This window comes from Siphateles boraxobius, unplaced genomic scaffold (genome assembly GCF_051911475.1).
Source record: "Siphateles boraxobius isolate OS27281-9 unplaced genomic scaffold, OSU_SipBor_1 19, whole genome shotgun sequence".
Taxonomy (NCBI): domain Eukaryota; kingdom Metazoa; phylum Chordata; class Actinopteri; order Cypriniformes; family Leuciscidae; genus Siphateles; species Siphateles boraxobius.
This window is the reverse complement of record NW_027508799.1, coordinates 22995734-23013532: the sequence shown is the minus strand read 5'-3', so window position 1 is coordinate 23013532 and position 17799 is coordinate 22995734. Positions and strand designations below refer to the sequence as shown.

The following is a 17799-nucleotide window of genomic DNA, read 5'->3' as shown; positions in this document are numbered from 1 at the left end:
TATTAAGTTGAAATAGTTGCCGAATGCCCCTTTAAAGCTTATTTACATGTAATCGGACTAAAAGTTCTATTAAGAACCGTATCGTCTTGAATAAGCCTTCATGCTGAAATGGTTCTATGTGTTAAGAGTTTTGGGTCCTTTTTTCCCCGCCTTTTTGATTTTAAAATCTGCAACTTTTAAAGCCACCTGAAATAACATAGGAAATAAATACGGGTCATTTTAGACCAGTGTATGTAAAATTGATCTAGAAATACAAAAACTGTGTTTGTTTATAAAGTCATACTATCAAAATCAAATCAAAAACAAGATATTTAATGAATACCTGGAATAACAAATGATAAAATAGATATATTTTAAAGATTCAGCAAAGAAACAGTCAGCCATGACTGAAATAACATAGGAAATGAATACGGGTCTTTTTAGACCCATGTTGTGCATTAGAAGGGGTTTGCATAGCTTTTGCATCAAAGGGTTAAATAAACTTATTTGGATGATTATGACTAGACCTTATGGTGTTGGTTAAATAATTTTTGGAGTATTTTTTTTTTTTTTTTTTTTTTTTACTTTGAGGAGAAAAGCAGGCAATTATAACTGCTGTAGTGGTAAGGCAAAACTTTTTAGGGGATTTTACAGTTTTTTAATATTTATTTTTATGGAAACCGTGATACATTGTTTTCAGGATTCTTGAAATAGAAATATTTTGTAACATTATTAAATCTACTATTACTTTTGATAAATGTAATGCATCATTGTTGTATAAATATTTATTTATTTAGTGTATGTATGAGGGGCTCTTGTTTATTACAGTTACCGGACCTTTATTTTGAAACAACGAAGCCCAAACAGATCATGTGCATTTGTTTGTACTGGATGCAAGGTGTATCTGAAATATGAGTGTTTTTACTGGTGTTTAATACATTTTAATCGTTAGTCTGCAGTGTGTATAGTTGAAAGGTCATGCGTTCGGTAAGCTATGTGCAGCGCGTGAGTTTAGACTTCACAGGAACACTCTTTCCTCACGCCATCTGTCTTGGAGATGCAGATAATGACTCTGTAAGTTACAAAAATGTGTGTGTGTGTGTGTGTGTGTGTGTGTGTGTGTGTGTGTGAGAATTAGACAGGAGTTTATGACTCGGTGTATCATAATATCTGCCAGGTCATATGGCTATGTGTTTTATATCGCTGTCATATTTACTAGTGTATCTGTTACAGTAACGTTAGCTAAGTTGTCTGTGTATCAAGTAAGCCAGATGTTTTTCTGCAGTTGAATGAGCTGGTGGTGGGTGACACTAGTGGGAAGCTGTACATCTATAAAAATGATGACTGCAAGCCGTGGATCACGCGTACATGTGTTGGCATGGTGAGGAGCATCATCATGTTCACTTTACGGATGTACATGGTTGAATAATGATTGATTCCACGGTGAATGTATTTGAATCAATCAAGCTGTTTTTATTCACAGTTAACATGTGTTGGAGTGGGAGATGTTTGCAACAAAGGAAGGGTAAGATTATCTTTCTCTGTCTTTCAGAGAAAAAAAAGTGCCTGTGATGGTATTAGATGGTATATACCTTGGTGTTGAACCTTATTCATGTACCATGGTATTTACATAGTAATCCGAGATAATTAAAAGGTACTATTAGGGACTATGTCCACAAACCATGATATACGACCGTTTCCTACAAGATTTTGTCTTCGGAGGTACTAAAAACATGCTAAAAAGTAACCAGTAGACATGCAAATTTTCAATTAAACATATATATATATATATATATATATATATATATATATACAGGTGCTGGTCATATAATTAGAATATCATCAAAAAGTTGATTTATTTCAAGAATTCAACTTAACAGGTGAAACTAATATATTATATAGACTCATTACATCGGATTTGCACCTGCCCACACTGCCAAAAGAACCAAAACGTGGTTCAATGACCATGGTATTCCTGTGTAACTACTGTGTGATTTCATGTAATATTCTAATTTTCTGGGATTTTAATTTTGTGGGTTTCATAAACTGTAAGCCATAATCATCAAAATTATAACAAATAAAGGCTTGAAATATCTCACTTTGCATGTAATGAGTCTATATAATATATTAGTTTCACCTGTTAAGTTGAATTCTTGAAATAAATCAACTTTTTGATGATATTCTAATTATATGACCAGCACCTGTATATATATATATATATATATAAAACAGAATACAGTATTTTTAATGTATAAATAATATTATTGTTATATATATATATATATATATATATATATATATATATATATATATGTCTGTGTGTGTTTATAGTAAATACAGTATTATTTAATATATAATTTTAATATACTAATTAATATTATTATAATTTTTTTTTATGTTGTACATGTAAGGATTTTTAGTAAAACCTTATAACTTTATCCAGGTAAATACATAATCTGATATTTAATATATAACAATTAATATTTGTCAATTAATTATACTTTCTACAAATTATTTTGTATTTTTATTTATTTTACCTTTTTTGGCCATGAGCTCTCCAGATTCACTATTCATGGTTCAAAAAACATTGTCGTACCATGGTACATTTTGTTAGTGTTCTTTCATTTTAATAAAATCAAAATCACGAATTTTGTGTATATAAGTCTTTCATTGCTTCACATTTGTAACATGACTTTTTTTCTGCTCTGTCAGAACTTTGTTGTGGCAGTGGGTGCGGAGGGCTGGTTTCACCTGTTTGATATCAGTGCTTCTGCAGCCAAGTCAGACTCTTCAAGTCAGCAGGACGGCTCGATTGGTGAAGAACAGAAGCCCAGTTATACCCAGCACATCCCCGCCAATACCAAAGCCATGCTCATCAGTGATATCGGTGAGGAGTTTGCATATGATATGTTCAAAGATTTCTAAACCTTTTTAAGTCATGAGAATATTGAAGTGTTTGTGGCATGTAAGATGGAGACGGGCGCTGTGAGCTTGTCGTTGGCTACACGGACCGGGTGGTGCGGGCCTTCAGGTGGGAGGAACCTTCTGATGCTTCAGATGTGAGCTCTGGTCAGCTGGTCTTACTGAAGAAATGGCTTCTGGAGGGTCAGGTACTGAACTAGATGCACCAAACGTCAAGCCAACATGAAGTCAAATTACTATTACAGCCTTTTTATCTGCTTTCACCAGGTTGACAGTCTCTCAGTTAACCCAAGTCCAGAAGGTCTCCCTGAGCTCATGGTGTCTCAGCCTGGCTGTGGCTATGCTATTCTGACGTGCTCTTGGACACAAGAGGGCGCTTCAGGACCTGGGGATGAAAACACGGCATCTAGCAAGTGAGAGAATCACATTGAGGAACCAAATAATTCAAAACATATCCAGAGCTTGATTTGAGAGTAATTCAGCGTGTGTTGTGTGTACCCAGGGAGGGTTCTTCCAGAGACGTTGTCCTTCATCTTACCTCCGGACGCATCCATAACAAGAACGTGTCCACTCATTTGATAGGTAGCATTTGCAGAGGTACTAAGAGAGCATGCTCACACACATTTAGATTGAATACTGCACATGCAGCACACATATCCTTACAAAATTTGCAGCTGGCAGAGTATAGTATGACTCAATAAGTCACTAGTAGTTCAGATTTTTACCCGCTCTCCCAAGATGTTCACTGGCTCACCACCACAAAAAAATTATCAATTTAATGGTATTGGTCGATATTTGATGTATGATTGTACATTCTCATTTTTGCTTTCTAACACTTACATTTTTTTATCTTTAAAAAAAAAATGTTACTCTGTCTATTACAATGTTATGATTACTAAATTCACTTGTAGGATTTAAAACAGTTGATAGCTTGTAGTATTTTATTTTTTAGTTTATTTACAAAATATAATAAAGAATTTTAATATTGGCCATTTTTTGCTTATTGCCAGTATCATTAAAATGATAATTAAATTATAAATAAAGTATTTTTAATAAATAAATGTTATTTAAAATAATAAAGTGTACATATAATATTTAGATTCTTTTTAGAAATATTTTTATTTTAATAAAATGTTTAAAAAAACAAAAAATTGTGTATATAATATATTTATATTAAAATGTTTTTGTAGTTAAAATAATAATAAAATTATATATTTTTTATTTTTAATAAATAAAAAAATTCATTTTTTTATTTGGTTATTTTTAATTTATTTTTTCTTATTTTATTAAACAAAAAATAATTGTAAATCTAGTATATATATGAAAATGTATTTATATAATTGTTTATTTTAAACAATGTGTATTAGTATATTTATATTAAAATGTATTTATAGCTATTATATCATCATGTATAAAAGTTGTTGTAATATTGGTCCATCGCTTATCACAAATCATTCTCAGAATCTAACAAACAAACAAATCTAATGACATAACTTGTTTCTGTTTTCTGCAGGTTCTAAGGATGATTCGTCTAAAGATGGCCTGTTTGCTCTTTGCACTCTAGACGGTGAGTGTCTGATTAGTCATCTGAGAGGTTATTTGATGTAGTAGGGAAAACATGAGCCCAGCACATGTGTTCTCTGTTCACTCTGGGCTCAGGTGTGTATAAAGATTGACTTTTTAAGTCCAGGCATGTTCTTCACGTTATTCTCCATGGCCCCTCAGTTACACAGTATAAATTCAAACCTGATTTTTAAAAAAAAAATGTATTGATAATTGTTTGGACAGCAGTGGATTGATGTAATTGGTTAGCGGTTGTTGTTTTTCATTAGCTGTTGTTGTTGTTGTTGTTGTTGTTTTTCGTTGAATGGTGGTCTTCCAGGAACGCTGAAGCTCATGGACAGCTCTGAGAAGCTCTTGTGGTCTGTGCAGGTGGACCACCAGCTTTTTGCCCTCCAGAAGCTGGATGTCACTGTAAGTCTGGGTGTACAGTGACCCCATAAACTATTTAAGTGCATATACAGTATATATAATTGAATCACATAAAATATCAAACCATCGCAAAGAAATGATACTAAAACCTTTCTATGTTCATGTTTCATAAATGTTTGACTACCAGAAAATGCACCAAAAAAGTGCTCTACCTGATGTGTATTAGAGTTTGGTGTGTTTTTGTACATGTGTTAAGGGTGATGGGAGAGAGGAAGTGGTGGCCTGTGCCTGGGATGGCCAGACTTACATCATCGATCATACGCGTATGGTGGTCCGATTTCAGTTTGATGAAAATGTGAATGCATTCTGTGCGGGTGAGCTTCTCTTATAGTCTCTATCACGATGAATCTTAGCATTTTTCGTCAAGAACATGTTCGGAACACATTCACCACTAAATATATATATTTTTAAAATCTTATACATCAAATATATTATATTTTGCTTTAAGAAAATGTTTTCCATTGTGATATTATTTTAATTTCAATTAAATTTAAAGCGTATTTTTCCCAAATTCTCATTATTGTAGTTAAAAAACATCTCATTCTTTTCATTTGTTTTTTTTTACATATACAAAAAACGTAGTTGTTACACTTTACAGCATGATCAAATCCTTGTTTAATATTGGCCAAACAACATTTACCCACGGATCCACAGACAAGGCTTAAGCCTAGTCTCAGACTAAAATGATGTTTGAGGTGTTTTAACTGAAAGCAACTTGTACGAACTATCTTCAAATATGTCAGTGCCTTTGTTTTGTCTCAAGATGCACACCAGTAATGTTTTTCTAAGGCAAATTTATGTCCTAATTTAACAAAGGTCTAATCCTGGCTTAATCTTAACCTTGTCTGTGAAACCAGGTCTGCATTCAAATGTCCACTCAATCTTTAATATTTGGCCACTTCCTTAGGATGCTACAGCCACTTTAATTTCTAAACATGTGGACATCAAAACATGCAAATTCAGAGCAAGGGTTTAAACTTTTATTTTGAAATCATGAGAGACAATTTCGTATATTTAGAAATCTATCTATCTATCTATCTATCTATCTATCTATCTATCTATCTATCTATCTATCTATCTATCTATCTATCTATCTATCTATCTATCTATCTATCTATCTAATAAAGATAATAAGACTATTTTCCTTTTAATACTAATTTATGTTAGTAGAAGGATCTGCAGGGTGGGAAATAGTGTCATTTCTATACCAGTCTCTTCCATTTCTGCTTGCATGTTCCTGTTCCTTTTATCACCTTTTTTCTCTCTCTTTCTTTCATCGCAGTGCACATTGGTGAAGTATTGAAACTGTTGCATTAAGAGGATTAAATAAATAAATGTGATACAAAAACGACTTGCATTCATGTTGACATTGAAAGACCACTGACTCATGTACATCAAAGCCTCACACAGTACGTGTAATGTTTATCAGCTCATACACCTGTGTCTTCATTTTCATCTGGTGAAAATGCAGAGAGCAAATGTGGAGGGAGTGTGTGCTCATTAAAATTCAGCCCCTGTCTCTGTGAGTCTGCTGTATGATGGGAATGTCGAGGAGAGGTGCTGCTCTTACACACATGGTCTCTCTCTGGAGAATAACATATTCTAATGCTAAAGAGATCAGACGCCATGTGAAACATTTTGGGGTATTGTATATAAAGCACCAGTGAATTCCTGATCAGTAATTTCCATTTGAAGGTGTAAACAAAAATGCAGAGATGTAATTTGATTTAATAAGCATTCATTCAAGCTTATCAGCTTGAGAAGTGTTGATCGATTTTTTTTATAGTAGCAGTTATAGTAAACAGAGCCTTTGCATACATTTACATATTTGATACCATGGTTTGTGGCCTATTTAAACTTTAAGTATCTGGTGGTAACTCAAATACCATTCAAATGAATTGGACTACTATACAATCAACTTCATGTTTTATATTATATTGTCATGTTTCTGTGATTTCTGGAAAGGAACAGTGTAAACTTAACATTTATTTTCTTCACATTAAATGTAGGCAACAAGTTACTGGGATACTCATTCATTATATATTTATTATTTTATTTTGAATTAAAATATAAATATATGTAAATATATTATAATATTAAATGTATTTTATTTATTTGTTTGTTTGCTTATTTTATTTTATTAATTAATTTCAATTTGAGCTTCAATTCCGCTAGAAGTTCTAGTCCCTAAAATGTAAACTAAGGTTACTAGTTGGTCTCTATGGGTGCTGCACAGTAACTTCATGAGCAGATGTTTGACATCATAACTGTTCCCATATAATGTATTTAAATAGGCCTAAAATGTCGTATTGACCAATCACAATCCAGTTCAACAGCTATCCATTTTATTCCATTTTAGCTATCCATTTTATCCATTATTTGCAATTGTTGTCTGTAATGTGTATAGTCTGTAATGTGTCCTCTTTGCCATGTTCCTATATCCTCCATTAGGTCAATATGCTTGTAAGGATGGGAGGAACAGCCCCTGCCTGGTCTATGTGAGCTTTAACCATAAGATCTATGTGTACTGGAGAGTGGAGCTGGAGAGGATGGAACCCACCAACCTACTGAGTGTGCTGGAAGAGAGACCCGAATATCCAAACCTGCTTCACAGACTGGGAGTGGGTGAGTGGACGTCTGTGTTTGTGTGTGTGTGTGTGTGTGTGTGTTTGTTTGTAGAGCTCAACATTGCCCACAGTCACCATCTGGATGTATAGGCAAGATCAGGTTTCTGAATGCATTTATAACTGAGGATGACTTTACATTATGAGTAATAAGAACTCATCAAGAAAGCATATGGCAAAATATATTTATGAAACACGTGCGTTTTATCGTTGAAACTAGAGATGTTTTAGCTGATTAAGTTATGATGGCCAATATGCAAGTTTTTTAATTGCTTTAAACTCCAATCTAGTTTTTTACGGTGTAAAATATTTCTGTTTGGACTGGTGAAAAAATAACCCCTGCAAACAACCTGTTCTTCTGAAAGTGTTTTCATGCCGATTCCACTATAGAGGCTGAAGAGACTCTTGATGTCGTGTTCTTGCACCCCGTCATTTCAGTTTCTTGGGACGCAGCATAATTTGCCTTCGTTTTTAAAAGCGTTTGACTGGGCCAAAGGGGGGTCAGGTCATTCTGCTCACTCAGACTCCTGCCACATGCACAGTTGTTAATGAAAAGCCAGCTTGACTTCCTGGGGCCACTGTTAATTATTCATCCTCTAAGTCTGATGTGCTCCCACAACGTGGTTTTCAAAGCGTGATTAGCAAACCGTGCCACGGGACGCAGCCGCCATGAACTCCTGCAGGTGAGAGGAATCATGAAAGATGGAGAGCTATAGTTGGTAGACCATTAGGGATGTTTGTAGGATATAAGTGGAGATTTATTCCAAACGAAGCTTTTAAAGCCGATGCTTTCACCAATAAATGTCACTGAATATTTAACAAATGTCATTTTCTTTTCTGTTAGAAATAGCTTTTAAATTTATGTTAATGACTGACGTCTTTTTAATTCCCAATGGGAAAATTTAAAAGATGAGGGTTGATCAAATATCAATTAGGGGATTGAATGGTTTGTTTTAGTTGAATTTTACTTTATATAAAATGACTATTTTATGCAAATATATTCAAAAGAATATTAAAAAAGCATTAGAGGCATGAATTAATAAGCAAGGCTTTTTGAAACTCTGATGCCCCTAACCTCCCACAATTCGTTTCTTGACACTCTTAGTTTCCAAAATATCTTACATGAGTTTGAAGTGGATTCGGACAACAGCAAAGGCTCCTTTCGTACCCATTTTTGAATTTATAATTCATTTACACAATGCCTTTGGCCCGTTTCTGTGCACAACACACAAACACACATACACACACACACACACACACACACACACACACACACACACACACACACACACACACACACAGGCATGCTTGAAATAAGCTTTTGTTTTTTGCACACAGTCTTCATTGTTTTACATTCTGCAGGAAAGCAGAGAATTATCACCATATAAAAGAATAAAAACTATATGGTTTTGTTTGTTTGTGCACCTTACAGATATCAGTGACACTGTAGCGGTTCGGAAACTCATTGGAGACGTGCTCTACGAGAACATACCGAAAGATGGCACAGAGTGAATCACAACTCTCAAACACAGATCTTCATTTCTGTAAATAGACTTTTAATAAAACTACATTTTAAGGTTTTCCTCTGTGTCTATGCCTGTTATTTGCTGCTATTGCTTTTCAGTCCGTTCATTCGTTTCCTTTCTGATCATTTGGAGCTATTTTTTGATGATGAGGTTCTATTGAAATTGGTGGAATATATGAATCATTCCTATTGCAGCTCATTTTTATACCCCAGCCCCTTCAATGGAACATTTATTTATTTATATATATATATATATATATATATATATATATATATATATATATATATATATAAAACTCTTTATATTATAATTATTATACAATACTATACTAAAAAATACCTTCTTGCTATATAATAGTTATTCAATATCACTTGTTATTTTTGTAATATTCCATACTAACAAAATCCTGTTCTTTAGTAACATCATTCTGATAAGAAAACAACAGCACAAACATCTATATTTTGTGGTATTAGTTGGTTTGATTCACTTTAAATGATTCTATAAAATAACAAATCATTTTTATATGATCTAAATTTTAAGATGCTCAAAACATATTACTTTTGAACCTTGACACCCTCGTGTAAGCTAATTCTCAGTCCCTCACTGTGTAATGGCTAACTTTAGCTTTCCTTTTTTTGTTTGTTTCCACCCGGTTACGTTTTGTAAATAATTATTAAGGTTTAAATGTCAGCTTATTTCGGAAAGTCTGGTGAAGTACTTTAACACAACAAGCATGTTAATTTGTATAAAAAGTTACAGATTTCAAAAAGTACTTTGTAAACAGGAATGACTCGTATAGCTTTAGTTTGAGAGGTATTGATTATTACTGAGCCGTGTTGAACTCCAGGTGAAGAGTAATGGCTAGGAATAGAGCAAAAAGCCTCAGGGAAAGACTGGAAATCCTTGGGTGCTTCTTATTTCTTATTTGTGCATCTAATTTCCTTTCCTCGCGGCTTAGCTCAATAGCTCCACACCTTTAGGATATAAGGCAAGGATACACCTGTGTATCCTCGCTCATGACTCCTCAGGAAGCTTCCTCGCTCCTCCTCTCCTCCTCGCAGTGCAATTAGAGATTTGAGATGGCTGAGTACGATCAATTTCCAGGTCACAGGCTGGAGGACGGAGGAGCGAGGAAACGAGGGAGCATCAATTTGAGTACTGAGAAGCACTGCTTGTGTCTGAGATGTAGGAGAAGCCCAGGGGGAGGATTCCGTGTCCCACCACCTGCTCTGAGCCTGTGGAGCTTCATGCATTATCGATGGATTATGGATATACTTTGCTTTCGGGAGTGCAGGAGGACACATTGATTTCAGGGTTTGTGTGTGTGTGTGTGTGTGTGTGTGTATACTTCAGAACGAGAGCAATGTTTGGCTCAGGTGTCATCATGCATTATGGGGTTTCTTGCTGCTGAGGAGGGAGGACACATTGAAGTGTGTCCGTGTGTGCAAATTCAGTTTTACTGAAACACTGTCAGTCCCCTGTGTGTCTGTCTGCCCTTGAGGCGTTTCTGAGCTCTGCACTGCCATTCACCGCAGAACACTGGGGATATAGTTGTTCTCCAAACACAGCTTATGTACTCAGTGAACACAAACATCTCTTTACCCTTTCAAGAGTTCACATGCTGGCGTTCAGCAACCGTAAATCTTGTGAAGCTGAACGAAATAGATTATTGAAGTAAGGAAATGCTAAACGTAATGTGTTTAAGTCAGAATGGGCTTTTAGGATTTCTCCCCTAAAAGATATGAACAAAAACATGATTCTCTCAAAGCTAAAAAAAGAAATTATAATCTTATAATTATCAAGTTATAAATAAAAAGTAATATATTACAAATAATAATAATAAAACACTGTTTTTCAACTTATAATTAATATACTTTTTCTCTGTGAGTGAAAGGGTACCAAAAAAAGCAAACCGTATTTAGCTTTACCCAAACACTGGCCTTGTGAAGTGTTATTTTAGTATTATTTATACTATGTATTTATACTATATATATATATATATATTTATATATTTATTTTGTCATATTGTTCATTAATATTTTTAATTAGCTTTTATTTTAGTATTTTCTGTTTTTATTTTAGTAATAATGTAACATGCTTTTGTAATTTTTATCTTTTTTATATTTCAATAATTTTTTCTAGTAATTTTAGTTCTTTAACTTAGTTTCCATGGCAACATATCTACTTTCCTTTTATGTTTTTCATCAAATATTTAATTTCAAGATTTGTTTAACCCCTTTTTTAATTTATTTTTAATTTTTTATTACAAAACATAAATTTTAAATTCCTATTTAATTTTATTTGGGTTTTTTTGTGTATGTGTGCATATAATTATGTTTGTCTTTTTATTTTCATAATCTGAATTAATGTATGTTACATCACGAGTGTATATGTATCTATATTACTTACACTATATTACATGTTATTGTTACTCTCTGTCAGACCCAAGATAAAGCTAATAAAAAAAGTGAACAATAAAATATTAAATTTCAGCCTTATTTCAATTACTGAAAACGATTTTTAGTTTCAGTTTTAGGATACATTTACATGACAACGATATGCTTAAAACAGAGAAGTTTTCCCTTTGAGTTTTCTGCATACATATGACACCATTGTCAAAATGATCCCCATTCACACGGATCTGTGAAAACAACTAAAAACTCTGTATTCTGCTGTCGGACAATTAGATGGCGATGAAACACTTTAGATTGAACACTAAATATGCATGTGCATGCCGTCAATCATGTTTTCACAGATTTGTGTTTTTGTTGTTTACACGGAGACTGTTTTCAAAAACGTTCACTTTGAAACACGTTTTCCAAAAGTTTACGTTTTCAGGCACACAAAACGAAGTTGTCGTGTAAATGGATGGCTAAAACGCTTAAAGTCTTCCGTTTTTAGTTGAAAACGGTGTCATGTAAACAGGCCCTTATAGTTAACAATAACACTGGTTTTGTGTTTCAAAATGGCAGCCCCCATGTGGTGACCCATGCTGAGTAAAATAAAACATTTTTTAAAAGTACTATTCGTTTACTTGTTTAAAACGTTTTTTAGTTAGAAAGAAAATACTGTGTGTCTTATCTTAGTATATTTCATATCATAGTATTTGCAAGCACTAATGCATGAAGTCTACTGTTATTAATATATTTTGAGCAATATGACAGCAGTTCACTGACTGGAATTTAGCTTGATCCCTCAGCCACCCAAAAAAGCCATGCACAAAATGATTTTCCCTTAAAAGTTCAGAGTAGAATAAAGACACTGAATGGTCAGCACTCTCGTCAGTCTTATCACACATCCTGTTTTACCGTAAATGGGCACAGTAACCATCAGAGAAACCAACTCCTCAGGGTCACACTGTGAATTTAGTGGCGTTGTGTGCCATATTATTGATAGTTTTTAGTCATAAGGAAACATTCATTTTGAAGTGTCTTACTGGCACTTTGACTTTCTGACCCATATCTAAATGGGCTGTGCATTTGCTTAATTCCATGTGAACTTAACTTGTTGCCAGGCTGTAAGAAAACATTGCGCAAAAAACCTAGCTGATGTGAAGCCAGCAGAAAGCTGACCCTGAGAACAAACCTCCCCTGGGAATCTCTACAGCCAAAATATGAAAGATGTTTCAGCTCTGTTTGTTTGTGCTGCAGACTTTAGCAGTGAGTCTGTGTTTGAGTATTAAAAGTCTCAGGTGTTACTGATTGTAAAAGCAAATATTACCTGTCATTTGCACTGAGAATCCTTTATCTTTATTATGTCTCAATCCCTTGTTCGATATCAAGTGCACTTCCCAGGAAGTTTCTAGGCCTGTTCCTTTGTCAAAATCGTTCTACTTCGCTGAAATATTACATATGATTTCCCAGAATGCACAATTAAAACCAATGAGCATCTGCTGCATGCTATATTTATGAACCTGTGTAACAAACAATGTTGTCATTGTTTGTGACACTGGTTCACTGAAAGAACTGTCTGAAAGAACAACTGGCTGTTTTTATTTTGTTTATTTCACTGGCTGAAAGAACTTTTAAAGGGTAATCAATTATTCATTACCTCATTAGAAATTCAAATAAACAGTTTGACGTATATCGTCCGAACTGTTATTACGACAAATAATGTGTTTTTAATTGTTACATACATTTAATAGTATATATAACCAACATTGTAGATTGCAAAATTAAACTTTTTATTTTAATTAGCTTGTGTTTTTCTGGCTAACCGCACAGTATGCATTGCCTACTTAGCACACCGTTAAACGATTAGCATGTTAGCTTAGCCTATACCCTCAGCAAATGCTTAAATCAGACTAGCTTAGCCTATATCCTGCACAGGTTTTCAAATTAGCCTGTTAGCTTAGCCTATATCCTGCGCAAAAGTTTATATTAGCCTGTAATCTTATTTTTGTTTAATCAGGCATTACAAACTGCTACACCCTGGGGTCCTAGGTGGACTAAACTCCAGTGGACAAATTATTCATGGTCAAATATTGATGTCTCCCGGTCTCATTTAGATTGTCTGTTTCACAACATAGGCAACTAAAAGTTGGTAGATATAGTGACCATCATATTGCGTGTCTGTCATCGAATTTCCTTAGTCTGTGCGAGATGCTACTCCTTTGAAAGTGTTTTTGTATGAATTTCATCACACAGGCTGAAGAGACTATTGTGCCACGTACACGTCATTTCAATTTTTCGGGGCACAGCACAATTTGTTTTCCTTTCTAAACCATTTGAGTGGGACAAAGGGGGTCAGAGAAGATTCATTAGACAAGATATATTGAATGCACCTGGGAAGCTCCAGGAAAAAAGAGAGAAAAAAATGTGTGCGACTTCTCACTGCTCTCCAAAACTGTGCGACAGAATCGGTTAAGCTAGATGGAGTAATTCAGAGTTAGCTGACAGCCTGGAGCCGAGCTCTCTAGAGGCCATTCGGCCTGTTGGCACACGAGGACTTGTGTATGTGCAAGTGTGTCTTCTTGTGTTTGTATTAATGTGGATGACGTGTGTAATGCATGAAGGTTAATTGCATAAATGAGCGTTTGCTGTCTGTGGTGTTTGAATGTGACTCATGCTATGTAAATGATTGTTTGTAATTTCAATTTTGCTTGGTCTTATCTCATCAGCATACACATGCTCATTTACTATGGATTATTGAAATGTAATGAGAAATGCAAATGTGGTCTTTAGTAATTCATGAGTTTGTATTGTCAAATTAACAGAATGTTTGACGTATTTACCAAAATTTGATTGAAATTTTAGTTTAAAAAAACCCCTAATATATTGCTTATTGCAACAGGTTGGACATCAGTATAACGTTTCACCATCAAATAAATGTCATCGGTTCTTGTAACTAAACATAATGCAGTCAAACCTGCACTGTATTTTATTTGAGCGCTGCCGCAGAGGTGAAGATTATTAGTACAAAGGAACAAGCAGTTATTAAAACGTGTTGCATGATCCTCACATGCTGTTCCTGTTTTTAACCAAAAAAATTCAATTAGAACCTACGCTAAAAAATGTAACCAGAAACCCTAAGATTATGTTAAACCAGGGTTCACAATTGTTTCAAAATCCCAAATGTGTGTCTTGCATGATATCAGCATTGGCTAAATGACTGGAACTCGTCTTACCTTAACCCCCTATTCGTATTTTGGTCACATTAAGGTAATTTACTTTATCTTCAATTAACCCAGTTCCTATGTGCAATAGAGAAGCTCTTAATTGATACCGCTGGCCTCTTACAACCCATCACTTATGATTGTGGTGAGAAGGGATTGAATCATAAAAGATTATGCCTCTTCAAATCCCTGTGACTAATGCCTGCGCCTGTCTTCCTCCCTTGCATCCGTGCTCATTCTCATGTGGAGACAGAGAGGGATTCCAGCCTGTTGATTGACAGTGAGGCGTCAAGATTCCCCACGCGCCGGCTATCTGATTCTCCGTTTCCGGACATTTTTTTAATGGACACTTAACTTCTCTAGTGCTGGTCCTAATAGTCCCTCATTCCACCGTCTCATCAGCCCCCTCAGAGGCGCCCCTGTCGATGGAAACACAAATGGCAGTTTTAATAAGCCCCTATGTTTATCCCACTGGCAGCGGGGTTTCCGTTTAATGCTTTCCTCTGTGGTGGTTCCTCATTGGCTTGTGCCATTAGAGGTGCAAAGCTCATTAGATCTTGATATTAAACACCGCTGTGGTCCTTTCGCTGTGTTCTGCCCTTAGCCGTGTTCATTACGGACAGGAAGATGCCCCTTTCCTCTTTATTCCTCCTTCGCACCATGTTGGATTTGCCGTGCATGTGAGTCTTTTCCTCTAATCAATGCTTCTCTTTCCACCTGCCCGATCCGACACCATGGGATGTTCTCGGGAAAAATATCACACCGCGTTTGGTGGTGGAAGGATTTAGGGTCGAGAAGGGGCTGGTAGATTGTTCACACAAGGTTCTGTTCATTTCTGTTCTTTTCTATGAAGGTGTCAATCAAAGCTTGACCCCTAAACCCACCTGTGTGCTGTAAGGGAGCTCATTCCCTGCCTGTTAGTCTCATGCATCTGATGCACTCCCACTGGATTTCTTGTTCACACTTCAGATAACAGCCATACAAAAACAAAAAGTGTCCTGTCTGTTGTCCATTCAGTAAATAAATAAGCATGTTACTAAAATTTGATTCATTTGAGGAGCGGTACAGAAGAATCTTGAATGCAAATAATACATATACAGTATACACTCGCCGGCTGCATTATTAGGTACACCTAATCACATGGCAGCAACCCAATGCATTTAGGCAATAGACATGGCCAAGATGACCTGCGAAAGTCCAAACTGAGCATCAGAATGGGGACGAAAGGTGACTTTGAATTTGGCTTGGTTGTTGGTGCCAGACGGGCTGGTCTGAGTATTTTACAAACCGCTGATCCACTGTGATTTTCATAGACAATCATCTCTAGGGTTTACAGAGAATGGTCAGAAAAAGCAAATATCCAGTGAGCGGCAGTTCTGTGGGTGGAAATGCCTTGTTGAAGCCAGAGGTCAGAGGAGAATGGCTAGACTTGTTCGAGCTGATAGAAAGGCAAAACTAGCTGCGTTTCCATTACCCTAAAAATTGCGCAAATTGAAATCGAGAATTGAAAATACGCCCAATGGAAACACTTGCATGAGGCAATTTGAAAAAGGAATATTTTGGAATGACTTATCGTGAGAGAAAAAAATGATGTTCTGGTCGCATAACATCGGTTAATGGAAACGTCGTCATTTCGCAATAAACAATCGCTACAACCGAGGTATTGTAAGCTAAGAAGCTACAATTCGCATGCACAGGCTCAACAAACCTAACAACTGAAGATTGGAAAAATGTTGCCTGGCCTGATGAGTGTGCTGAGTCAATGAATTCTGCTGCATATATATTTAAACTTAATTCAGATCTTTGCAGGTGTTTACATACACCGATCATTCTTCTTGCAAATGCAGATCTTGCAGATACTCGTTTGTCTTGCAAAATTAGCAAACGTGTCAATCCCTAAAACTACGTGTCAGAGGTTACATTGCTGTTCTGTAAATCTGCACAAATTTTTTTTTATTGCGCCCATACAATGAGATGTCTTTTAAAACTGTGACAGGATGTGGCATGTGCACTGAGTCAGAAGAATACGCCACAGGCCCCCCGTTCCACAGTGGGTTATGAAGCAGTAGCAGAGCCCATCTCTGTGTGAGCACTGGCTGAAAAGAAAGAAGTATTTTCTACTCTTCTGTGTGGCACTGAGGCTTTACAGGATTATCTGTTATTCTCAAGTCATCATTGGATGTGACAGAAAGACATGGGACACAGCATGCGACACAGCCATTTACAGATAAATAGAGAGAAATACATCACTGCTGTCTTGTCGTGCTGAAGCAAATGTGGTTATAAAGTGATTTGATGTTGAATTTAATTTCTTTTCTCCCTTAAAGACCACAAAAAAGGCATTCACAATGCATTTTACTTCCATAATGCAACATATCTGAATGAAACTGTGCAAAATAATGTAGGGAGGGATTTACTTTACAAGTCTGGATTTGATTGTATTGTTAAAAGTGAATAATAGATGCTGTGATATCATTGGCTGTAATGGATAATATTATTTTACCCCTCCCAAGTGGCTTGTTTCATTATAGCAGGAAAGAACAGTTGTTTCAGAGCCTGGAACGTTTTTATATTTTCATGAAAAACTATGAATTATTATTTTTATGACTATTAAGTTGTTTGTTTGTTCACAATGAACGCAAAAAAACCCACTCAAAACGCATTTAAAGTTAAATACAATGAGATTTCAACGATTTCCACAAGAATGCTACCTACAAATAGATTTTCACATAGAAAACTGTTTAGAACACTATAAATGTAATTTTAGAACTATTAGAATATATTTTCTTTGCTTTTTCAAAGAATGGATTTAATGTTTTTTAGACTCCGACAAAATGAGCAATTCTTGTCTTGGCTGTGTTTCCAGTCTTCATGCTGGTTGAAACAGGAGCAGCCTGCCCTCAGTGGAGGGTCAATAATGTCATCCCATGTTGCTCTGAATGGTTGTGGGAACATCTTTTCCCTCCATCATCAGATGAGAGAAGCTTAAAATAGGCTGTTGACTGCCCTGGGCAAATCAACATTAAGATCACGTGAACCTCTGTGTAGAACCTTCAGTGAGTGAGGAGCAGCACAGTGTTTTCGCTGTTTTTGCCAGCAGTCGTGCAGGTGTTTTTTTCCTTGGGTTTGAGATTCTCTGGAT

The 17799-nt window shown here is 35.5% G+C and overlaps 1 protein-coding gene across 1 annotated transcript; it reads left to right on the top strand.

Moving 5' to 3' along the window:
- Positions 1-813: 813 nt before the first annotated feature.
- On the top strand, positions 814-9098 carry itfg2 (integrin alpha FG-GAP repeat containing 2). The gene is made up of 12 exons (XM_077234346.1): positions 814-1053; positions 1265-1360; positions 1463-1504; positions 2692-2866; positions 2950-3089; positions 3169-3314; positions 3404-3498; positions 4415-4468; positions 4784-4875; positions 5090-5207; positions 7345-7518; positions 8950-9098. The coding sequence occupies exons 1-12, from the start codon at positions 958-960 to the stop codon at positions 9027-9029; spliced, it is 1308 nt and encodes a 435-aa protein (XP_077090461.1). The 5' UTR covers positions 814-957; the 3' UTR covers positions 9030-9098.
- Positions 9099-17799: the final 8701 nt, after the last annotated feature.

Bases quoted from the DNA above. Each gene is read 5' to 3' on its own strand.
- itfg2 (XM_077234346.1), top strand. From the start codon at position 958: ATGCGTTCGGTAAGCTATGTGCAGCGCGTGAGTTTAGACTTCACAGGA. The intron at 3,499-4,414 runs GTACTAAGAGAG...TGTTTTCTGCAG, and splicing joins GATAGGTAGCATTTGCAGAG to GTTCTAAGGATGATTCGTCT. The intron at 4,469-4,783 runs GTGAGTGTCTGA...GTGGTCTTCCAG, and splicing joins TGCTCTTTGCACTCTAGACG to GAACGCTGAAGCTCATGGAC.